This window comes from Schistocerca piceifrons, chromosome 1, assembly GCF_021461385.2.
Source record: "Schistocerca piceifrons isolate TAMUIC-IGC-003096 chromosome 1, iqSchPice1.1, whole genome shotgun sequence".
In the NCBI taxonomy this organism is placed as follows: Eukaryota; Metazoa; Arthropoda; class Insecta; order Orthoptera; family Acrididae; genus Schistocerca; species Schistocerca piceifrons.
Window position 1 is genome coordinate 766,025,174 of NC_060138.1, and position 25,836 is coordinate 766,051,009.

At 38.4% G+C, this 25,836-nt stretch overlaps 1 protein-coding gene across 4 annotated transcripts in view; it reads left to right on the top strand.

Moving 5' to 3' along the window:
• The first annotated feature begins 317 nt into the window (after nt 1–317).
• LOC124712302 (ankyrin repeat domain-containing protein 17) overlaps nt 318–25,836 on the top strand; it is a 278,433-nt gene continuing 252,914 nt past the window's right edge. For all 4 annotated transcript variants that reach the window (XM_047242597.1, XM_047242611.1, XM_047242618.1 and 1 more), the window contains exons 1-2: nt 318–628; nt 21,360–21,504. In XM_047242597.1, the coding sequence (XP_047098553.1) occupies nt 431–628; nt 21,360–21,504 (343 nt within the window). In that variant the 5' untranslated portion in view covers nt 318–430. The remainder of the gene's footprint in view (nt 629–21,359; nt 21,505–25,836) is intronic.

Sequence of the window (25,836 nt, forward strand, 5' to 3'; positions counted from 1 at the left end):
CGAAATATCTGTTACCACCACAAACACAATGTATACCTCTTTCGATACTGTGATGTGAGAAAACATATAGTACCTGATAGTGTTCCATCATGGACAGTAGCGCAATATGTAAGAATGCAATTTTATTCGAAGAAAAGGAACACCGCAATATTCCGCAGAAAACTGGAAGTTTATAGTTTCAGCCTTCAGAGTTCAGCACTGAGCTTTCCTCTATTTTGTTACCTCTGAGTTTTATATGTTTGCCAATAGATGGCAGGCAAGGTTTCCTTGGTTGAGGCATCCGGGAACTTTACCATAGTAGACATGGCGGGTATTAACTTGCGTGAATGACGGAGATAGTAATAGAAATATTGCCAGGATACTGTGTATTTGTGTATTCTGTGAGTTGTAAACGCAGTTTGATGTAATTTAGAAATTAGTACACTTAAAAATGCAGAATGTAGCACAAGGATCCACGTCAGATAACCAAAAACTTGAAAAAGTGAATGTACAGCACGATATAGGGAAATCGTCGACTCCCATATCTTCTAACTCGAGCCCAACGAAATCTGAAACGGAGACGTATTCAGAACTGCAGCCAAGATTTATGACTGATTCGTCAGAAAGCGAGGAGGACGACGTTTCTGAGGTAAAGATTAAAAAATATAGTCATATATGTGAAAATTGTGATGGCCTCGAGGGGCCGAGGTTTCAATGAACTTAGCAGAGAGACATCTTGTGGCATAGTAATGTTCAGGAGACAATGTAAGTATGTTCGTGATCTGTGTTTAGAGCGAAACTCAGTAATGTGGAAGTGTTGTTCTAAAATACTGGGATTGACTGCTCAAGACAAAAGTTATGTTCTTTCGGAAGACCGGGGTGAGTTTTGTTCGTTATGCATTCGAATGTGCGTTTTGCACACCCATAAGTTAGAGCCCATCGTGTCTTGGTATTTTGGAAATTAGGAGTCTTCTCGGCTCATTTTTTTTTGTCTAATGTGTCAAGCTAAAGTTTAGTAGTGGATATAAGTTCTAAGATTAGCGTGAAGAATCGCCACATGCTAGTTACACGTACAATTTGCAAAACATTACCGTATGTACTGACGTGTCGAATTTAGTGAATGACACTTGGTTGATCAGTATCGGGAGACTTGGCCAGTATGCATACTGATATAAGGTGTAAAGAGGTAGTAAAATTTTCGTGTGTTTCCGGTATGCATCAGGTAGCTTAAAAATTTCATTGTCCAGTCCTTGTTTTCACTCTTGTCTTCAGTATATTACGTTTACAGCTTATTGAATTTATATACAAAATCTGCGTGTAATGTCTGCCCCGAGAATGTTCAATGCAGCTCTCCGTCAGGTCTCGATATTTAGTCGTTCTGATGTGCGGATCAGTTTTCCACCTCAGTTGCAAGTATGTATTTAATTTGCATTCGTATTTGAAGTGTTTTGACAATGACTTAACTGAGGTTGCAATGCCATGGCTTATAAGAATATTAGTTAAAGCTTTTCATTTGCAGTTTACACAATCATTTTCACGCGCATGAGTTTAACATGGATTAATAAAGAAATCAATCATTCATACAGGACGGCCAAAACGTATCTATTGTGTGTTAATAGGAAAGTTGGCAGTTTTGATTAGTTGGCAGGAAGGATTCCAGTCAGCTGCCTTTATGTTACATTATGTTGAAGAGAGTAAACGCTTTTAGAGAGCTTAATGTAGGCTAGTTCGATTTTTGTGGATGGAATTTAGTATTTATTTCCATGGTTGCTAGTGTTTACAATGAAGGCTAATTTAGTGGAATCCTGTTAAGATATGTAGAGATACTTTAGCAAATTAACTGGTTAATAGGAGGATATAACCTAAAACCAATTAAACAAATGCCATAGTATAGGCATAAGTATGAAAAATGTTCCTTCCAGTGCAGAGTAGAATGGGGAGTGTGATTGACATAGCAGAGCAAACTTGTAGGTTTTCAATTTTTACAAACTCATTTTACAGTTACATTAATAAAAAAAGAGAAAGGACTGTGTATTTCACTAGAAATGGGAGTACTGAAGATGATACTATATGAACAATCTTGGTGTATGGTGGGGAAGTAAATAGCTCCAGAAAGCTTAAAAGGGAATAATCGCACCTACACTAGTGAAGTGTTCTTATAAATGTGGCCAGTGTTATGCCATGATGATAGTGTTTAAGACTGAATCTCTGAGTCAGATATGTAAAAAACATGGAAAGGCAGTGTTTTGTTTATATTTACCTTTGACAAAAACAGCCTTTTACTGTAAAATTTGTCAGTCCCAGTAATCTTGTTGGTGCTTAGAAATCAGCTGCCACTTAGAACAACAACTGCTAAGTCATAATATTAGAAATTTCAAACAGTTTTGTAATTGAATTATGGCCGGTAGTGACAGGTACATCACATAGATAATATCTGCATTACTTTTAATATTCAGGAATGCACTGTGAAGAGGAAGGTGTTGCACACATTTTGGCAAACCGCTCACTTCCTGTGTTTTTTAGCATTTTCATAAATACCCTATGTTTTGCAGACCAGAATTGAATATTACCAATTCCCATTGACATCTGTGTTTAAGGCTGTAAACGTATTTCTTAATTGGAAGAATGTTTTGTAACATTTGTATAGATGATTAACAAGAACAAAATTACATATTGGGATCATATTTGTAAAAGAACAACTAATGAACTGTTGAATAAGAAAAGAATTTCTTGACCAAACAATTTTAAGTAAATTGTTAAAATTCAGGTTTTCTGCTTGTTTGAATTAATGCTTATAACTTCAGGAGGGAAAGGATAGGATAGCTGTAGGCTAACAATAAAAATAAATTTTTCATAACGTAGTTGATTTAATGTTTTGAATGTTACCTATCTTCATTTTAATTAGACAGAAAGTCTTATACCTCACGTTTCAATTTTGTGGCTATCATTCTTTGTATCTGAATATAGTCTGTTGTGCATGGTGATTCGGGGCAGTAATGTGAAATGTGGGTGGGATCATCTTTTGCAGTTGATTTTCACATGCAAAATGAAATTCCCTAACAAGATCATTAACAAATTAAATTTACTCTGTGACTTGTTTGTTTATTGAAGTAGGCCTAAACAATTTGAGGATTTAACTGTTTTTATTTTGTATAGAACTCTTAAATTTAAAATTTGGGAAACACACTGTGAATACAGTTGAGTTTGCTGTATCTTAATAGTCTCTTCACATACAGTCTCTGTGTGTAAATTTTAATTAGGGTATTGCTACCACGCTGCTTCTCCCTGTAACCAAATGTTCAGTTGGTTTGCCATATCATGCAATTTCTGAAAGTGTTAAAGTGATTCTTGGCACAATATAAGATACACTAATACTGTAACATTTTAATTCAGAATTTTAGATTTTCAATTTAGTGTTAGTACTAATGTGGTGACACAGTGAAGTGTTCTTCATAAAGTGTAGGAATGTTGTCATATGTCAAATAGTTGACAGTTTGGGATATTAGGAATGTGAACATCATGTGCGTTGTTTTCATTCATATATTGTATATGTTAAATTTACCTGCGGTTAAATTTGAATTTATGCATGGTGATATAGGCAGACATTTCAGCAGCATCACTACATCCTTGAGCAGTGATCATTCTTCCCCTTCAGGCATTTCTCAACTGTAAGATCATGTACCAACAGCTGTTATTCTTTGTAGTGTCCTGTTGGTAGTAATTTTTTAAACTTTATTTTGTCATAGTTTTGTAAAAAGTACGTGTGCTTAAAGTGCACCGTGTCAATTGTAGGAGGGGAGAAAGGTTTTTGTGTATTGATGCACCTGATTGTAATGTAGGCCCTATTTGTTCAGTATGAATGTTCACCACACTCAGAGTGGTTCTATTAGGCTTCTGGTTTTATCTGTGTGTATGGAGGTGTAGGCATGGATGCACACACAGGTGTATGCTGCATGAAATAAGGCAGTATGTAAACAATCTGGAAAAATTAAGAGGAATTCTTTTGCATTGTTATAGACTTGAGAAGTCACAAGATGATACATAGAAAGCCTTGATCTAGTACATTTTGGGATTTACACACGACTGACAACTGTGTTTGATATATTAAATTATTTTCTTGTGATAAAATGTCATTTTTGCCACCACGATGATGGTAAACACCAACAGATTTAATTACATGAGAATAACTTTATTTCTTGCCAGTTTCTGTATTTTAGCTACTTCAGAAATGTATGCCATGATCAGATAGCAAATGACGCAGTTGGTTGTATTTTTGACAGCTAGTGGAGGGGCAGTTTTGTGTGCATTGACATACCATAGCAAATGCATCATATGTCAACTTTTAGCCGAGACAAAAGGCAGATTTGCAGCATGAAGGCCTTGAATGACATTGTAATATGCATTTTTGTGAGTGCTGTAAAAATGGGGAACTAACGTTCATCAGAAATGAAAGAACAGCTACAAGCAAGTGGAAGAATTCATGCAGTAATAACTCTTTGATGTGTTCAAGCATCTGGCATAGCCATCAGATTTATATAAGTAGGTGCCGAAATTATTTTAGAAATTGTAAGAATATGTTGGGCTAAAATAGATTTCAGAATGAAGTTTATTAACTTATTCATCCAAGGTCCATATTGCAATGATAATAGGAACTGTCATGGAAATACAAGGAAAATAAATAGTTCAGAACACACACAAAATGTATAAGTATGCTTAATGAGGATATTTCTAGAGCAAATGGGGAGATCCCCACTAGAAGGGGAGACAAAGAAGTCTGTAATAGCATTGATAATTCAGTGTATTACCTATGTTCTGGTATGTTGATATGCTGGACGAAAGTTGTTTCAGTTGACAACACCTTGCTTCCCATGTTGAACCAATAAATGGCCATACAATTATGACCATTGGATACCTTAGGAGTGTTTTACTGCATTATTGCATTGCTGTTTAACTTTTTAAATCATGAAATTATATCAATATCGCTAATCTTATTGTTGTCAGGAGAAAACAGTGATATTGCCGGTGAGTTGCTATTGCCATCACAATAACTGATTTGTGGGTTGATGGGGAGGTGTGGCACATTAGAATTGTTTGTAACAATTGTTTTGCAACAACATGACCAAAATTTGCCAGATAATAATTATTATTATTATTATTACTACTATTATTAATTGTATGAGAGAAATAGAGAATGACGACATCATCAGTGTCACCAACAAGGTAGTGACTAGTGAAACAAATTAAAAACATGCTGTAAGTTTGTTATAAGTATGATATGTTAGTATAAACAAAAAATGTTGTTAGTTTCGTGTGGTCTTATGGTTTCTTTGCTATATAAGCAGAGGAGGATGAAGTTGTGGTCATGAATGGATGCGGTCTTAAAAACAGTTGCTAGTAGAGCCGAAATTATTTAAGATTTTTTCCACTGAACTTGTAGTCTGTAATTTCACAAACAGGAATACCTTTAAACAGTAAAATATCACTACACACACTCTAGAGCAGAAGTTTCTTCAATCACTGAACTTAAGCACAGCAGTGACAATAATGAATGAGGAGCAAGAACTGGGACACCTCAATTTCATCAGAAGAACTGCATAAAAATTTTCACCAAACTGGGAGAGACGTCGCCCCAGTTATGAAGCCAGTGTGTGAGAGAGAGGGAGAAATTTATTTTCTGTGAACTGAGGCATTTGGACATTTAAATCAATTAATTCTGTTAAGGAAAATAATTTCAGTTAGCCCTACTGCAGTTTCGGTGAATGTATCTGTTGCAAGCTTCTCTACTGGATAAACTTCTCTCCTAGTTTGGTTTGAAATTTTTTCCTTAAATTGAAATGGAGTTGTAACAGTTTTTACACCTAAATCATTATTGCTGTTTTGTGAAAGGAGGGGCTGGCCTTAATTCCTTATTAAGAAATGTGGATAAATCGTTCTTAAATAGTCTGTAAATAGTCTTACATTAACAGAGAGTAGATTGTTGTTAATAAGTTTGTTTAATAAGTTACAGATATTTCCATAGGTAAGTTTTCGTAAATATAGATCAGTCTTATAAAATGATTGGCTGTGAATTGTAGTCATTGTTCTTTCCCAAATTTCACGTTTGATAAATAGTTAGAGGAAGTGTATTGTCCTTTGAAATGTAATTCTGAATACTGAAAGAATCTTGATATTTCATTATTTAATATTTTTGCTCTCCATTAAAGGTCACAGGACAGCACAAATAAATTAATCTCTGTATCAGCATTTCCTGAGAAGAAGTCAATCTTGTGAAACCAGCAAGGTTATACAAGTGAAGTTACACACATCATAACTCAAAATTAGTATATATTCATGATGCATTTAACAAACCCTTTATGTGACTATACCCAGATAAAATTTGAAACTCCGTGTTCACTGCATCTACAAATAATAATAAAATTTTGTGAACAGGAAACACTTGTTTTTAAAGTGCTGGACATGGCAGATGACAGAAACACTGAATCTTTGTAGTGAGATTCACTTTTTATAACCCTTTTTTATGTAGGGACTTCAGAAAGTAAGTCAGATATGCAACTGAAATGTTAAGGAACATTCTCCAAAATTGAAGTACCAAGAAGAGTAATATTCTTGTAGGCAAACATCTAAATTGTATACATAAATTTGTCATCAGTCTGGCAGTAAATGGACCAAATTCAGTGTCACATCCAGCCATAGTAAAATCATGCCGACAGCTGGACCCATGCTGCACAGATATGGGTGATGCTGATCAGAAGCCCAGATCACATATCATGCAATTTTCATCTTTTGAGCAAGCTGATGGCATTCACACAGTGGTTCCCAGTTGGCTCTGTGAGCAATGAGTGGATTTCTGTCATCAAGGAACTATGAAATTGGTTACAGGTACTGGATGACTATGTTGCAAAATAGTATAATGAATCTGCCACTTACTTCTTGAAGCCCCCTTGTGCATTTAGAAGGAAATAGTTGATTAAAAATGCAGTTTTGCCATTCCATGGAATTTTCTTAGAAGTTCTTGCTATTCTTTCCTTTAATTGTGGTCTATGATCCGAGGACAGAGTTGGTGCAGCTACCCACACTATCCTATCCTGTGCGATCCTGATCATCTCTGTGTAACTGCCTTACATCCATCTGAACTTGTCAGGCTTTGATCTCATGATTCCTTGATGCCTCCGAAGATTTCACCTCGACCAATCCCTTCATTTAGCCTATTTCAATCCCTTCATTTAGCCTATTTGTGCCAGTAATTTCTTTTCTCCCCAATTCAGTTCATTAAATATCTGATACACTAACATTCAGCGTTCTCCTGTACCTCTGCATTTACAGTGATTCTCTTCTCTTGTTTTCTTTATCATCTACATTTCACTTTTGTACAAGGCTACACTCAAACACCTTCAGAAAAAATGTTGAATACACGTTACCTGACAAAAAATAAATGAAGCACAGAGAAGACATGGTCGGATGTCAGTCTAACTTCGGATGTGTACACATGATCGGTGGTTATGTAAATTATGAGAGTTGCAGTTCTCTTTGACAAGGTGAATGACCACCACAGTACATTCGTATTGTTACCAGGCCTGTATAGGAGGAATGTGAACAGCAGTAGAATTTGAATGATTACTTTGAAGGACATGAAGACACCACATGTGTGTGAGAGACAGCATTAACAGCACTTGGCAGACTTTGAAATGAGCCTCATTGTGGGTCTCTGGCTGGCTGGTCAAATGTGTGGGGCATTTGGATGCGACTGTTGCCTGGTGTTGTATTGCGTGGGAACTTCTGACCACCACATGGGAGGATCGCTTTATTGTGCACTAAACACGTCATACAGCTGCACCTGCCTTCTGAGATTTCTTGCAACATTTTGTGTTATCATGCACCGTTGGTTGGAGACTGGCAGCTGCTGGACTAGAAATTACTGTTAAGTAACAATGCTTTCATTAGCGTTATAATGCCAAGGACTATGTTTGGATTGGATTCATGACTGGGAAACATTGAACATAGATGACTGGCATTGCACTGTGTTCAGTGATGAATTGCATTCTGCACTACCCCAAATTACAGTTGTTGGCAAGTTTGATGGCAACCTGGGGTGAGGTCCCTCTCTTCAATTGTTTTGGAGAGTCACAGCGGTGTTACTTTGTTACTTCTCCTGCGACAATGCTATGGAGCCGTTTTTCAAGAGGACAATGCACAGCATCAGTTCATACATCCAGGCTGGATGTAACATTCTACTAAAAAGTGGGCTCACAATGCAGACTTTATTTTTTTGTAAATTTGACTTTATTTTCCATTCCCTGAAATAATGTTGCCTATCTCTTAATTTGCAAAGTTCCATGATCAGACTTTTGCTGACCAAATAGCAAAACTCGTCTGTTCTTTCACTTTCTCATTTCCTTTTACATTCACCCTATTAAACTGCTCAACCAAATCCTTTGCCACCTGTTGACAGGAAAGTTTTAATTTCTTCCTCTGTGAACTTCTAATTCCCATTCCAGATTTCTCCTTTGTTGTTTTTTTTTTTTTTTTTTTTTTTTACTTAGTATGCTCTGGGGATAGGCAGCTACCCTGCCTCATCACAGCGTTCCCTTTTAATTTTCTTAAGATTAGAACTGCGGTGTAATTTCCATACAAGTTGTAGCCAAAGCTGCTTGCATTTAATCCCTGCTACATTCAAGATTTCGAAGAGAGTATTCTACACTGCTTAAGGGAATTAAGGAGTGGTTCTAGGTGCTTCAGTCCGGAACCGCACTGCTGCTATGGTCACAGGTTCGAATCCTGCCTCGGGCATGGGTGTGTGTGATGTCCTTAGGTTAGTTAGGTTTAAGTAGTTCTAAGTCTAGGTGACTGATGACCTCAGCTGTTAAGTTCCATAGTGCTTAGAGCCATTTGAACCATTTTTAAAGGAATTAGGAGATTATGTGTATCAACATTCAGTATGTTTTAACCTATTTTGATAGAGGTGGTACCTGTGGGCTTACTGCATAGTTTTAGATCTTGGCTTTCAATTTATGCTACAAGTAAAGTCATTAACAATCTACTGGCGTATCAGTTGACTTGTCAGAAGAAAGTGAGTACTGGTGTCTCAGTGTTCTCTAGCAAATTACACAGATGGCAGTTGTCATTTGTGGACATCATGTTCAATGATGCATTGGTAATAAACCATTTGAATGCAGTGCAAGTTGTAAGGACAGTCTACTTGATCCAAGGAGAATGGCTATTCCACTGTTTTGCTGCAAATGTCTGTCATCCATAGGTTGTAGACATGCTAGAAGGGGCCGGGTCAGTACATAAGGCAATTTCAGACAATGTCACTGACATGTTACAACACCACATGAAGAGCAATATCTGGCCATCTCTCCATTGCAAGTTCTATAGATACTGCCAAAGCAGTGCAAGACAATCTCAGAAAGACCACAGCAACTTCTGTGTCTGATTAGGCTGTAAGAAACAGTTTGCAGGAAAGGACCTTACAACCCAGCTGTTCTGTTAAGAGTACCCTCACTTGGCATGACATATAACAGTATTCCTTCAGTTCTGTGATTCCCATGTCAACTGGCAACTCTATAACTGGGAAAACGTGTTATTCACCATTGAGTCCAGATCTTCTTTGATACAAAGTGATGGTCACATTTGTTTGTGGAGACTCCATAGTGAGCAGTACCTGCCAGATGTCCAGGAAATAGACATTCAGCCAAGGTTCTGCACTGGTGTAGCGAGGCATCAGCGTTGACAGCCTTAGAGATTTAGTCATTGTCTACGATCACCTTACTAACAGGCAGTACATAGAACACATCCTGTTAGATCGTAGTGGCTGCTACATATCGTGGTGGGCTATGTTGAGGGCATCACCAGAGATGTCTTGCGAAGTCTGTACAGTGGAGTAGTGGAACAGCCAGCAGTGAGTTCTCCTAAACTCCATCGAGCATATGTGGGACTTGCTTCACAGACATGTTTGTCCTGTGCCAGCCCAGACTCTTTAGGAACTCTAAAAGACTCGCACTGAAGAAGGTGGTGGGGAGGGGGCAGGTCCCATAGTGTAACCTCTGTAGACTTACATGGAGCATGCCACATAGGCGTCATGTAATGATACATGCTCACAAAGGACTTACACATTATTGAAGCCCTCAGAGTGCAATGAAAATCACCCAGGGTGGTAGTAAGAATGAATGTTTTCATTTTGTTTCAGACATCTGTCTGACATTTCAGTTCTTGTTTTGTAGAGGAATGAGGATGTAATAATGTTGTGTTGTGTATCTAATTTGTGAAAGATAAACGTATGATTGGTAATGTACCCAGTCCTTAATTATTACACAATTGAGTATGGCGGTTGCCCAAAGTCGTGTTCCCCTAATTCTGTTGAGCAGTGTAGTTAATGTTATAAAGTTTTATAAATCCACAAATGTTGTAATGTAAATTTGCTGTTCTTCGGTCTGTCTTGGAAGATAAATCATAAGGTCATTATTTTCTCAAGTGTTCTTACTTTTCTCCAGACCACAAACTGATCTTAGAAGTTGGCTTTTGTGAGTACTTCCACTCTTCTGTAAATAAGTCTTGTCAGTATTTTGCAACTAAGACTTAGTAGCCTAACGTTTGGTAGTATTCATACCTGGGTCGTACCACCTCCCCATTTAGACAGGGTCACCACTCTACTATCTCTGAATCCATTGAATTTTTTCGAGTTGGTTCAACAGTATCTTGGGCGAATGTGTACAAAGTTTCAGCTCAATATCTCCTGTGGTTCCATATCCCAAGCTTCTTGTAGATAGAAGTCCTATATATATACTCCACCTACGTGCTTGCTAAAATGCAAACTCTGTATAACTTTTATGGAAAGTACTATTAACTTATAAGCCCCTGATTTTGTATACTGAAACAACACTGTTCTGAACAAGGATATATTACTGATTAGATTTTTCAATACATCTGATGAAAACTGCGTGTCCTTAAAAGTGTCACAAAATCCATTGTACATCGTGGATAGCCCATCTTAACCAGGCATAAATCATAATTGTATGGAGAGATTCACCTAAGTTCTTGTGCTACTTTTACCAAAATATATGCACCTACGAAGCTGATGAAAATGTTTTGGGTGCCAAATTTTTGGTAGTTTTGGGGACCTCATCTCAGTTTTATGGTCATTAATGTTTATATTGCAAGACGTAGAAAGTGTGTTCTTTAAGCTTTGGCAGCTGCATAGTTTAAATTTTTGATCCATGCCTGCTCATGGATGGAAAACATCCCTTAAATTTATTACTTTTCATACACAATGTATATGCTTGAACATAATAAACTACTGGCAGTTAAAATTGGTTCAACACAAAGATGAAGTGCTACAGATGCGAAATTTAACCCACAGGAAGAAGATGCTGTGATACGCAAAGCTTTTCACAGCATTCACACAAGGTTGGCGCCGGTGGCGAAACCTACAACGTGCTGACATGAGGAAAGTTTCCAACTGATTTCTCATATACAGACAGCAGTTGAACGGCGTTGCCTGGTGAAACATTGTTGTGATGCCTTGTGTGAGGAGGAGAAATGCGTACCACCACGTTTCCGACTTTGATAAAGGTCGGATTGTAGCCTATCGTGATTGTGGTTTATCGTATCGTGACATTGCTGCTCGTGTTGGTGGAGATCCAATGACTGTTAGCAGAATATGGAATCGGTGGGTTCAGGAGTGTAATACAGAACGCCTTGCTGGATCCCAACGGCCTCGTATCACTAGCAGTCGAGATGACAGGCATCTTATCCGCATGACCGTAACGGATCGTGCAGCTATGTCTCGATCTATGAGTCAACAGATAGGGACGTTTGCAAGACAACAACCATCTGCATGAACAGTTCGACGACGTTTGCAGCAGCATGGATTATCTCCAGGTTCTCTTTAGAGCATCATGATGGTTGCATCCGTGTTTGGCGACATCGCGGTGAACGCACATTTGAAAGCGTGTATTCGTCATCGCCATACTGGCGTACCACCCGGCGTGATGGTATGGGGTGCCACTGGTTACACGTCTCGGTCACCTCTTGTTCGCATTGACGGCACTTTGAACAGTGGAAGTTACATTTCAGATCGGTTACGACCCGTGGCTCTACCCTTCATTCGATCCCTGCGAAACCCTGCATTGCAGCAGGATAATGCACGACTGCATGTTGCAGGTCCTGTATGGGCCTTTCTGGATACAGGATATGTTAGACTGCTGCCCTGGCCAGCACATTCTCCAGATCTCTGACCAATTGAAAACATCTGGTCATTGGTGGTCGAGCAACTGGCTTGTCACAATACGCCAGTCACTGCTCTTGATGAACTGTAGCATCGTGTTGAAGCTGCATGGGCAGCTGTACCTGTACACGCCATCCAAGCTCTGTTTGACTCAATTTCCAGACGTATCAAGGCCGTTATTACGGCCAGAGGTGGTTGTTCTGGGTACTGATTCTCAGGATCTATGCACCCAAATTGCGTGAAAATGTAATCACATGTCAGTTCTAGTGTAATATATTTGTCCAATGAATATCCGTTTATCATCTGCATTTCTTCTTGGTGTACCAATTTTAATGGCCAGTAGTGTATTAATGACTGAAATGAAAGTAAAACCAGTGAATGCTGCTATTAAGTTAATAAAAAAATGCAACTGCAGTGATGCACAAATCAACATCAAGCAGAAACTGTAGTAAAACAAACAAAAATTGAGAAAGTTAGAACTTAGACACACTGTGAGGCTGGAACATTTCTTTTCCACTCTGGGCTGAATACATTACCAATACTGTCTCGCTTTGATCTCAGGTGAATACATTGCCTTCCTGGTGTTGATAGTGCTTTCATGTTTTGAAATGTGTGTTTCTCTGGAATCCAGCAAGAATGTGGGGCAACAAAATGAAAACAGTACATCCACCATAACAGGACCATGGAATGTTTACATTCTAAAGTAACCAACATGCGTGTTAGCACATTCATCGTACTGTAAGAGGAGACGATCAATTCCTGTTCCATAGTTGGCTGCTGACATAGCCACAACCGCATCCATCCTTGCATTTGCTTCCCCAACTGAAACTGACATCCATGCATGTCTTTCTTCAGGTTGCCAGAGGTGTGAAAATCAGTGATCTTGGTTGTATGGTGGATGTTAGTGTTTCACAACCAGATCGCTGAAACGTAGCCTTTGTCCAATTGGCAATGTGGAGGCGGACGTGATCGTGCAGCAGGATGATTCCATCAAACAGCATTCTTGAGGGCATTTTGACTTTATAGCCCATCACAGTTTCTGCAAAGTATCTAAATAATACTGTGAATTGATTGTGGTTCCACACTCAAGGAACTCGATGAGCAGAGGACTTCTGCAGTTGAAACAGGTCATCATGACCTTACAGGCACTTGTGTGATTGGTTTGAGTTCTTTGGTGAGGGAGGTGTGGGATGTTGCTGCTGTTGGGTTTGCTGTGTGCCATTTGGCTCGAAAGGTTGTGATGACCTCCTTCTTTGACTGCAGGGGCCCTTTGCTCATGTAGTTCCTCGAGCGTGGAACCACAATCAGTGTGCAGAGCCATGAAGATGCTTTGCAGAAGCTTTAGTGCAGCATAGTCAAAATTCCCAGAAATGCTGTCAGATGGATCACCCTGTTGCATCATGATGCCAGCACCTAGCTACATTTCAGCGATTTGGTTAGGAAAGCCTGCGACGTCTGTCATACAGCCTGGATTGTTCAGCGTGGGATTTTTCACATCTAAGGTGGCCTGAAGAAACTTGTAGATGTTGTTTTCAGTCAGATGAGGAAGTGCAAAAATGGGTGTAGTTGTTAATCCTTCAGTGGCTAATCACTTTTTATGAAACAGGAATTTATCCTGTCATTTCCCAATGTCATAAATAACTTATTGCATGCGGTGATTAATTTTGAATTGAACCATTCTGTGGCCCAGTTATGATGGATTTTCGGTTTTCATTTGACTGCCTCTTGGAGATGCATAGTGTTGACCAAGGCATCTTTGTGTTCTAATGAAATGTTAAATGTATTTCCCACCCACCAAGCATTGACATGCATACAAGCAACATACTGCCTGGGCTGTAAAGCTGTAGTTGGAGCAGTGGGAACTTCCTCAATGGCATTAATTATGAGTGCTGCAACACCATTCGAAACACTGATTTCTGGTCTTGTTTAAATCAATAGGCTTGATCTGGGTGATTTTCTCTTGTTCCAAAAGTTGTGTGGCCTTTGGCATACCTTTTTTTCTGAGCAAACTTGATTTATTCAGTTTCGTGCTCCTTAAAAACACTGCAAACTAGATTGAGCTGCCAGTCTTTTAGCTGTTCCTCCAGTTTCATCACAAGTAGATTTTTCCATGGCTGTTTCCAAAGAAATTATACTCAGCAGATAGGCCATATTCTTTTTCATACAAATATACAGACATGAATGGATAGAATTCTTATAATGGGCAGCAGATCCATGATCAAAGAAGTGAATGTGCTTGATTTCCCCTATCATTATCCTCAAATATTTAATAAGCCACAGTATGAATGCATGAGCTGCAGTGTTATTGTGGGAAGGCAGTCACTAATAATATAGACGCTTATATTCAGTAGTTCTTTTCTACCAAATTAAACCACAAAGGAACACAATGTGGCTTGTCATTTCTGTCAGTAAATCCTTGAACAGCACCTTGCTTGACAAATGAATACTCCTCAGCAAAATCTATCAAAAAAGTAATTTCTCCAGCTCCAATTTTCTTTCAGGTGCCTTAGATATGATGTTTGGTCTTTTGAAACGAAATAGCAGCTTTTCAGAACATCAGTTTTTAGAAGCAGTTCCTGTATACTCTTCTACAGTTGCATGACTTGTCTGTATAGAGTATCCCTGTTTCTATGAACCCACTGTTTGTATTCTATAATTTCTTCTGGATATTATTTGCTGGAAATATCTACCAAATAAGCTATCAGTGCTTGTTTACTATAACATTGTTCAGTGTAGCAGCAAGCAGTCTTTTGATTCCAAATGACACACTGTGTTGTCATCTTCGATAGATGTTGCAGCCATCTTCAAGTTTGGCATTTTGATGTATTACACATACACAAACTGAGAGTGTACCAGCAACACCAACTGTAATGCACCATTTTGACCTGAGTTCTCAAAATTTTGAGAAAACCAGTTCACAGCCATTTTGCTTACTATTAACTATGAACATTTCTTTCAAGTTACTAAGTAGGAGGCGTTTCTGCTAATAATCTTCTTTGTCATCCTCTCTTGCTCCTGTGTTATCATTTTTGCTTGGGCACAGCTGAGAAATTCATCATCTATGAAGAACCCTTTTCATAGCTTGAGTCACCATTCGCACAGAAATACTTGATTCTTTTGCTGTTCGTTGTATACCCTGGCTTGAATGATGCGCTTTAATTTTTAGTTCATTAATGAAAATGTCCAGTTGCTTCACCACTGGTTTTTCTTTCAGTTGAGCTGCTGCTGTAGTCTTGTCTTGGTGATGGAATCTTGTGCTTTCTGAACTTCCTGTCATATGTAACCCTTTGAATCCTATTTGATAATTTGTTGAAGCTGTAAAGGCTAATGTCAAAGAGATGCTAATGAAGTGTTCGTTGTGTAACAAATGTCAACTGCTTCCATATTGATTCTTGCTCATCTAGGGGCTGCAGTTGCTCAAGAGCAGATTCTTGGCTGCATCTGGGACAAAGCTTCTAGCCAGGCTTGGAAGTTTATTAATCAATAGTTTCAACATGTGAAATATCAATTGGATGTAAACAATTCTTAACTTATTTCACACATGGTTTACAGCAAGTATTTTACAGAAATTGAAATTTTATCAGTATAGTGTTATGGTATGAACAAATGTGGGTATTGTCTGGAAAGTCAAGTCCAGATCGAAGTTTTAAAAGCTCTTTGTCCAACAGTGACATTTCTTACACTGGCTTAAGCTATTACCAAAATAAAATGGCGAAGGATTATGACATTGTCATCTTGACCACAAACAAGAAGAAAGCATCAGTCACCTTTTGGTTCTTTTCACAAATAGGTGTGGGTCTAAAATTTATCTATATAGCTTTTGAATTGAAAGATAAGCTTTTCGGGTGCACCAAATCCTCTTAAAGTCCTAACAGTGCCTTGGCATCATATTCAACAGTGTTTTGTATGGTCTTAAATAATGTTGTATGAAATTTCTTCAGTAATGAATTTATGAAAAGTTTTGATGGTAATTTCAGCCATAACTTGGCATGGAATTTCATTTATTGCAGTTTATTGTGTGGAAGTTGATTTCCACATAACTGCTGTTGTATTTTGACTGACATAAAAGCAGCGGTCATCGATTTTACTTTCTGTTTACGCATGTTCGAACATATACACTGTGTGAAAAGTAACAACTTCGAGTAGTGTTCTTCAGCCATAAGCAAGCATAGGTAAAAAAGTTACGCTATTAAACTAAATAGATTCCAAAGCTTAAAGAATAGCAAGATAAAGATTAAAGAACGTGCAATTGAGAAAATTACTGAAAATTTGGCACCCAAAACATTATCAGCTTTGCAGGTGCATGTATTTTGGTAGAGGACAGAGGCTGTTGTTCAAGAAGCACAAGAATACAGTATGGCTAAGTGTCATATTACCAATTCTTGGATGAATCTCTCTATAAAATTGTGTTTTATGGCTGGTTAAAGATGGTCTCTCCACAATGCACGGTGGATTTTCTGCCACTTTTGAAATCATAAAATTGTCACCAAATTTATTCAAAATTCTTTTTGAGCATAGACAGTTGTTCGAGTATACAAAATCAGGGGATTGTTGGTTAATAGTACCTTTCATGAAGGTTATCCGATCTACGAGAGGCCACAGAAATGAAACCACAGATGGTGTCGAGCCAAAACATTGTACATAACCATTCGAGACGTTGTGGTACTTCCCCATAAAATATCATTAGTTTTAGAAACTTGGTCCACTTGACATGGAATGACCCACTTGTCAGTGCCAGTGTGCCTAGTAATCTGAACTGTTACATTCTTCATGCTCCATTGTTATGCATTGAGGTGGTAAGTCATGGGATAGTGATACACACATACACAGGTGCCAGTAGTATCATGTATCCAAGTTATAAAAGGGCAGTGAATTGGTGGAGCTGTCATTTGTATTCAGGTGATTCTTGTGGAAGGGTTTCCAACAAGATTATGGCTGCACTACATGGATTAACAGACTTTGAACAAGGAATGGTAGTTGGAACTAAGTGCATGGGACATTAGATTTCGGAAATCGTTGGGGAATTCAGTATTCAGAGATACAGTGTCAGTAGTGTGTGAGAATACCACATTTCAGGCATTACTTTTCACAATGGACAACACGGTGGCTGATGACCTTGACTTAACAACCAAGAGCAGTGGCACTTGCTCATTGCTAACAGAGAAACAACACTGTGTGAAATAACTGCAGAAATCAATGTGGGACGTACAATGAACATATGTTAGGACAGTGCGACAAAGTTTGGTGCTAATGGGCTATGGCAGCAGCTGACCAAGACGATTGCTTTTGCTGACAGCACAGCATCACCTGCAGTGCCTCTCCTGGGCTCGTGACCATATTGGTTGGCCCCCAGACGACAGGATATCCTTGACCTGTTCAGATGAGTCCCAGTTTCAATTGGTAAGAGGTGATGGTGGAGTTAAAGTGTAGTGCAGACTCCACAAAGCCATGGACCCAAATTGTCAACAAAGCACTGTGCAAGGTGATGGTGGCTCCATAATGATGTGGACTGTGTTTACATGGAATGGACTTTTCTGTGGTCCAATAAAACCAATCATTGTTCAGCTACTTGGAGACAATTTGCCGCCATTAGTAGACTTCACGTTCCCAGACCATGATGGAATTTCTACAGATGACGAATGTGCTGTGTCACTGGGTCACAGTTTTCATGATTGGTTTGAAGAACATTCTGGACAATTCAAGCAAATGATTTAGCCATCCAGATGACCTGACATGAATCCCATGAATATTAATGGAACATAATGGAGAGGTCAGCTCATGCACAGAATACTGCACAGGCAACACTTTTGCAATTATGGATGGCTATAGAGGCAACATGACTCTGTATTTCTGCAGGGGACTTCAAATGACTTGGTGAGTCCATGCCACATGAAGTTTTTGGTGCATTATGCTGGGCAAAAGGAAGTCGGACACAATATTAGGAGGTATCCCATGACTTTTGTCTCCTCAGTGTATTTCCTCCTTTTGTCAATGAAATTCAATATTGTGTGCATTATCCACAGTCTACTGGCATTGTCTTTCTCTGTATTTTATCTTTTGCTGTCTTCATCATTTTATTTCACAAAGTTGTTCTCTTAGATCATATTCCTTACTGCTCATATTTGTCAGTCATCTTATGCTCCCTTTGAAACTCTCAACAACCAATGATTCATTCAGTTTATCTAGGTCACATTTCCTTAGTTTCCTGCCTCACAGCAATTTCTTCACTTTTCAAGTCCATTTGTGATCAGTAAATTATGGTCAGAGTCCTCTTCACTTCTGTTCTTGAGTGTACTGCAGTTTAAAATCTGGCTTTGAAATGTCTTGACATTAAATAAGCTATCAGAAACCTATTGTTGCCTTAAGAACTCTTCAGCCAACAAACCTTTTATGGTTATTAAATCAAGTGTTAGCAATGAATAAATTGTATTGTTTACAATATTATACTGGGCAACTTCTAATTTAATTCTTTTCTCCTGTCTATGTTCTCTAACTACTTTTCCTTCTCTTTCTTTTCCTACTATTAAAAATCATTTTCCTATTACAATTAAATGTTTGATATGTTTGTTGCCTTTGTGTGTACTTGTGATACACAACTATCTCATGTGTCATCTACGTTATGTCACGCACAGATCACATCCCCTCTTTGGTATTCTTGCTTTTTAGAAATTTTAAGATGTTTTTGCAACTAAGTAAGATGACTAGAACCAGTGCATAAAAGGTTCCTACCTCACAGAAAGTATTTTGTAATTGAATGTGATGTCAGTAAAGAAATTTCCTCAAATTGAGTATGCTGGTGTCTATTGTCAATGAGATGATGGTTAAGGGTTGTCAAGTGAGATCTGTTGAAAGCAATGTTGACATTGGCTGAAATGTGTGTACACAGTGTATGATTGTTGGAACTGTACATGAGTATAAATTCTGCAGCAAATAGGAAGTCACTATTTGCTTGTAATTCTGATGTGCCACATTATTACAGAGATAATAGAACTAAAACTCCCTTCAGTGACTCTTAATTTATCCACAAATTTTGCAGCTTTTGCATGTATTTAATACAGTAACCATCGCGTGTGTGTGTGTGTGTGTGTGTGTGTGTGTGTGTGTGTGTGTGGTTGGTAGGTAGGTAGTTTTTTATTTTATTTTTTAATTTTTGTAAAAAGGGGAACTATTGTAGCTGGTTGTGTTTTGTTGTATTGTTTTAATGTTTTTCAATATGTCAAATTATCAAAATAAATTGTTTATACTTTTATCACTTGTCTTAGTTAGCTACTTATTTCAGATTTACTAGATCAGCTGCATCAAGAGTCCTGTCACATTTGAGACTTAATTTTGTCCCACGTTTTGGTGTTCAATGTGTCGTTTGTAGTTATCCTGTCTTACCCGTAAAAAAAATTCTCTCTCATGCATATGCATCAACCACATCACACCCTGCTGACTTAAGATTGCTGCCGCCACTTTTTGTGCTCCTGCGTATTTTTTGATGTCTTTTCATTGACTCATCTTTTATATCTTTGAATTAAGCAAAGAACTATGTTGCTCAATATACCATCTGTTTGCTTAGCCATATGTCTTGCTCACCTTCATTTTATTTTAATGACTCTGAAAATTGGCTTCACTGATTGATATGCTCTTACTTTACTAAAATTCATGACGTGCATCTCTCCACTGTCAACTGAACAACTGTGTTCTTGAACTGTTTTTGTATTTTCATCAAACACATTTTGCATGTATACTAATCATTATAAATTTTCTAATGTTCTTCAAAATGTGGTATACCTTATTTTCATGAATAAGTCTAGACACTGTGAATCTCTTCTAATTAAATATTTTTCACTGTATTTTGAGAGTGATTAGTCCGTTGACTATAATTAGTGTGGTCCTTGCTCTTGCATGATCCAGTTTAGTCGTGAAGTATGTAATGTGTAATTGGAAGCACACTTGCCTCTCAATCCATGCATTCCTTTCGAGGTTTTCTGTGAATAACTGTGCAACACTGCTTGTGAGTGTTTAGAATGCCTTCTTAAATGAGACTTCAGAGAATCTGTCATCCTTGACAAAATTGAGCTGATAGTTGTCTTCCAAGGAGATCACAGTAAATTGTTTGCTAAATCTGAGTATAAAATAGAAATGTTCAGATTGCATTGCCACTAATTAGGTGTACAGGTTTAAAGTCTGTGGCCATATCATGTTGATTTTCGGGAAGATGGTAAGGGATTGTTTTTGACCTGTTCTCCAGAGCTAAAACTGGTCTGTAGAATAATCCTATTAAGGTTTATTAACTACACACTTTTGTAGAAGTGTACATATGCTTCAAGCTTTGCTAGTAAAATATTTGAGTTATGTTTAGTTACTCAAAAAAATCTGCAGAAGTTGCATGTGATGAATAAATACGTCCTCCTTACACCCTTTTATTACTTACTGACATTTGGAAGTTAGTAATGAGGATCACTCTGTGGCTAAACATGCCTTGGTGCACAGCCAGCACATCTTGGCACAGTGTTACACCGTCCAGGTTATCTGGATACTTCCCACTAACACCAACCTGTCAGAACTCCGGGGATGGGAAATTACCCTTCAGTATATCCTCTCTTCTCGTTACCCACCAGGCCTCAACCTCCGCTAATTTAAAGTTGCCGCCGCTCATACCTCACCTGTCATTCAACATCATCTTTGCCTCTGTACTTCCACCTCGACTGATACCTCTGCCCAAACTCTTTGCCTTTACAAATGTCTGCTTGTGTCTGTGTCTGTGCAGATGGATATGTGCGCGTGTGCGAGTGTGTACTTGTCCTTTTTTCCCCCTAAGGTAAGTCTTTCCGCTCCCGGGATTGGAATGACTCCTTCCCCTCTCCCTTAAAACCCACATCCTTTCGTCTTTCCCTCTCCTTCCCTCTTTCCTGATGAAGTAACCATTGGTTGCGAAAGCTTGAATTTTGTGTGTGTGTTTTGGTAAGTCACATCATCTTTGTATATAAACACACACACACACACACACACACACACACACACACACACACACGTACGTTTATGGAACGTATTATTCTATGTTGCCTTTATACTTGGTCATGATTTTGTTTTTGTTTTCGAATTTTTGAAGCTACTTGTATCTTTTGTCATCTATGTTAACAGTCTAACTTTGTTATTCTGTGCCTTGCAGGTTGAATCGTTTGTTATCGATCAAGCGGAGTTGGACGAAGAGACACGCTTGGAAACCTCAAAGTTCCTGTCTCCTGAAGAGACAATAGAGCCATCTGTGGACCCAGAAACTCAAGCACGGCTCGAAGCTCTTCTTGAAGCAGCGGGTATGTCAAGTAAATAATTTGTGTTCCCATATAATAAACACAAGGCGCTTGGTGTGAAGTTTGGTGTTTCAATATAGAATTTAGATAGTTGTTCGTATTCTTCAGCTGCCCATGTGCTATCGCAGTCCATATTTCAGTAACCACCATTTGGAGGGATTATTAGCAATTCAAAAATGGGAGCACCTGCTCTTGATCTGTTGTTAATGAGATAATAACAACATGATGTATTTTCGGTTGTGGAATCAAGTAAGTGTAAGTTTCTAATGTAAAGGAGTGGAACTTTTAGGTCAGCCAGGTCATATCATCTGGTAAGAAGGCTTGTTCACTTGTGCCAGATAAGGCTAACATCTACAATTTAGCATAAACCGCAAGTTATACTACAGACCATTGGACATAGAGTTTGTGTAATTACACTATGTGATCGAAAGTATTAGGACACCTGACTGAAAATGACTTAAAAGTTCTTAGTGCACCCATCAGTAATGTTGGAATTCAATATGATGTTGGCCCGCCCTTAGCCTTGATGACAGCTTGCACTCTCACAGGCATACGTTCAATCAGCTGCTGGAAGTTTTCTTGGGGAATGACAGCCCATTCTTCAAGGAGTGCTGCACTGAGGAGAGGTATCAATGTCTGTTGGTGATGCCTGACTCTAAGTCGGGGTTCCAAAACATCCCAAAGGTGCTGTGTAGGATTCAGATCAGGACACTGTGCAGGTCAGTCAATTACAGGGATGTTGTTGTCGTGTAACCATGCAGTCACAGGTAGTGCATTACGAACAGGTGCTCAACCATGTTGAAAGATGCAATCGCCATCCCTGAATTGCTCTTCAACATTGGGAAGCAAGAAGGTGCTTAAAACATCAGTGTAGGCCTACACTGTGGTAGTGCCACACAAAACGGGGTGCAAGCCCCCTTGCGTGAAAAACACGACCACATCATACCACCACCACCAACTCCGAATTTTACTATTGGCCCTAGACATGCTGGCACACGATGTTCATTGGGCATTCACCACACCCACACCCTGCCTAGGGTCTCCTCATTGTGTACTGTGATTCATCACTCCACACAATGTTTTTTCACTGGTCATTTGTCCAATGTTTATGCTCCTTACACCAAGCGATGTGTCGTTTGGCATTTGCCGGCATGATCTATGGCTTATGAGAAGCCATTCGTCCATGAAATCAAAGTTTTCTTACCTCCCACTTAACTGTCATAGTACCTGCAGTGGATCCTGATGCAGTTTGGAATTCTTGGGTGATGGTCTAGATAGAGGTCTGCCTGGGCACATTAAGACCCTCTTCAACTGTCTGCAGTCTGTCAGTCAACAGACGAGATCGGCCTGTAGCACTTTTGTGCTGTAAGTGTCCCTTCACCTTTCCAATTCACTATCACATCGGAAACAGTGGACCTAGGGATGTTCAGGAGTGTGGATATCTCGTGTACAGGTTTATGATACAAGTAACACCCAATCACCTGACCACGTTCTATGTCCGTGAGTTCTGCGGAGTGCCCCGTTCTGCTACCTCACAATGTCTAATGACTACTGAGGTCACTGATATGGAGTACCTGGCAGTAGGTGGCAGCACAATGCATGTAATACGAGAAATATATGTTGTTGGGGTTGTCCGGATACTTTTCATCACATAGTGAATGGTTTCTGATTGCCAACTAGTAACAAAACTTTCCAACACATCAAAGATTTCAGATCCATGTCACCACATACAAGATCTTGTATTTCAGATATATTGCTAACTACAAGAAGTAGTGCAAAAAGGCTTTGTATGCCAGTAACAAAAATTGCCTTTATAATAAAAAAGGTGTTTTCGGGCATATAGGAGGAGACTGGTTAACAACTAGTAATTGGCTACACCGTATCAAACTTGAATTGGTTGCTTCCAGCTTAGTACTATGAAGCATTGCCATCATCCACACACTCTTGTCTACAGGCACAGTAGGGTTTACCTGTCTTGTCCGTTGATATATTTATGAATAGTGTGGCTTTGACTCCTTTGGTGGTTACAAGGTGTGTAGTCATGGACACACAGTCTTGTAGATGTGTGCTATAATTACTGTGCTTGTTACAAAGAAAGACATGCTGCATACCTGCTATATGGTAGGTGGTGAGTTAACCCTTAGTTGGTAACGTGAAAAATTGGTGTTTACGGTAACATCCGTCTGGGAGACTAAGATAACCAAATTTTTCAAAGAATGTCCACTATAGTGAATGTCATGGAAATGAAACAATGACGTCCACACAGTAGCAAGTTCAACTCACGAATGAAGCGTAGCTGAAATATCAGATCCAAGTAACAATGCACGTCTGTCAACAATACATTGAGAGTGCTGATACCCGCCTAAGAGACAGATGTTACCAACTGAGGGTTAAGACTGTGGATTTCGTATGTAAGATTAGTGATATACTACAGGAGGAAAACAACTCAGATGTTTATCTCTGATTTTTAGATTTTGAGGTTACTGGATAGAGTGAGGTATGGAGAAGTGGTATTCTTTTGAAAGGCATAGATAGGACTCTCACTTGGCACTCAGAGCAGCTTCATCAAAGCAGTTCAAAAAATGAATGGATCAGTTTAATTTGAGGCAATGAATTCAGTGTCTTCATACTTTTACGTCCCCCAGTTCCTCTAATGCTCTGATTTTTGGAGATTCAGTTAACATATTAATGTAGTTGGAGCGTTTATATAGTGTTGAATTGGGAATTTGTTATGTAATGTCTTATAGATTTCATAGTAATTTCTTATAGGTAAAGGATATTGTTTTGAAAGGCTTCTGACCTATACTGATCTTGTCACAGCTACCTTAGATGATAATGCCTTGAAACAAACTTTTTCTGATGTTATGAAATAAAAGTGAACTCCTGAATCAAGGTACTCTGAAAATTGGACACCATTAACTAACCAGATTTCTGTGCCTAATGAACAAAAGTGTGCTGTTTTGTTCAGAACCATCACTTAATACCAGTAAAGCCATTTTATGGAAGTATAAAATGGTAGCTATCCTAATACAACCTTACTACCATGATAAAGGCCTTCAAATGTCTTACTGTGACCATTCTTCAAAATAGATTCAATCCACATAGACACCTGAGAACACTGTTTTAATAAAAGTGCAATTATGAGCACTTTATTTTACCCTGAGGTTCAGTTTTGACTCAATCATATTAGTTATTTTCTTGTATGTGATAGTTGAAAAGAAACTGTCATGTTTTTATTTTGTGACAATCAATGTACAGTGAAAAGGGATGTGAAAATCTTGGCATTTACTTTTCAGTCCTTAAATTTCTGTATCAGTGTGATCAAAAAATTGCTTAACCAAGACTTCAAGATTTCTTTACTTTTGCATTAATTTTTAAATTATTGCTGCGTTTTAGCAGCAGCATTAATACTAGTAATACCTCATACTATTTCGTGAAGTGTTTAACAATTTTATAGTTGCAGCACATATGTTTGGCAAATAGTTATGAACCAGCTGGTTCATTCTTAAGCCTAGCCTATTGAGGCTGCACTGAAAGTGTCTGATCTTAATAACATACATCAAAATGGCAATACATGCTTTATATGATGTTCACAGATGATAGTCAAATTATCTTCAGCTTTCCTCTATAGCACCATATTTAAAGCTTCTGTTCATCAAGACACTGTACATTCAGTCTGAATGACATTGCAGTTTTTTTTGCTATTTCTGACAGGTATAATGTTGTGGAGAAAATGTAAAGTATTTTATTTCCTCTCCCTGCACTTTAATCCCCTTTCCTCATTTCTTCTTGGTTTCCTGCACTATTTTCCATGTACAGATTGAATCACATTGGAGGGATGGCGAGTGTCAGCTGCAATCCTATTCAGCTACTGCCTAAACTAAATAAACAGTATATAATTACTCTTCATGTTAAACAGTGGAAAGTTCAGGATGAAACAACAGTATTTGAAATTGATAGATTACTGTTCACCATACAGATGAGATGTTAGGTTGTAGACAAGCATAACAAGAAGACTGCTACACATTTTAAGCTTTTAGCTGAAAGGCCTTCTGAAATAGAAAATGCACCCACGTTTTCTTTACATGCTAAGTAGAAAACTATCATTTTCAAATATTATTCATGTTATTAAGCCAACTTGTTCGTAGTATGTATAAACAGGAGAGAATCATGTGTTGGGCATAAATATATGACATAGTCTTTCCAAATCTGAGGTCAGTGTGTTAAATGTACTAAGTTCATGGTCTGTCAGGCCATTCTGATTCAGGTTTCCTGCAGTTTTTCTTAATCACGTCAGGGAAATGCTGGGATGGTCCCTTTGGAAAGGCTGTATCT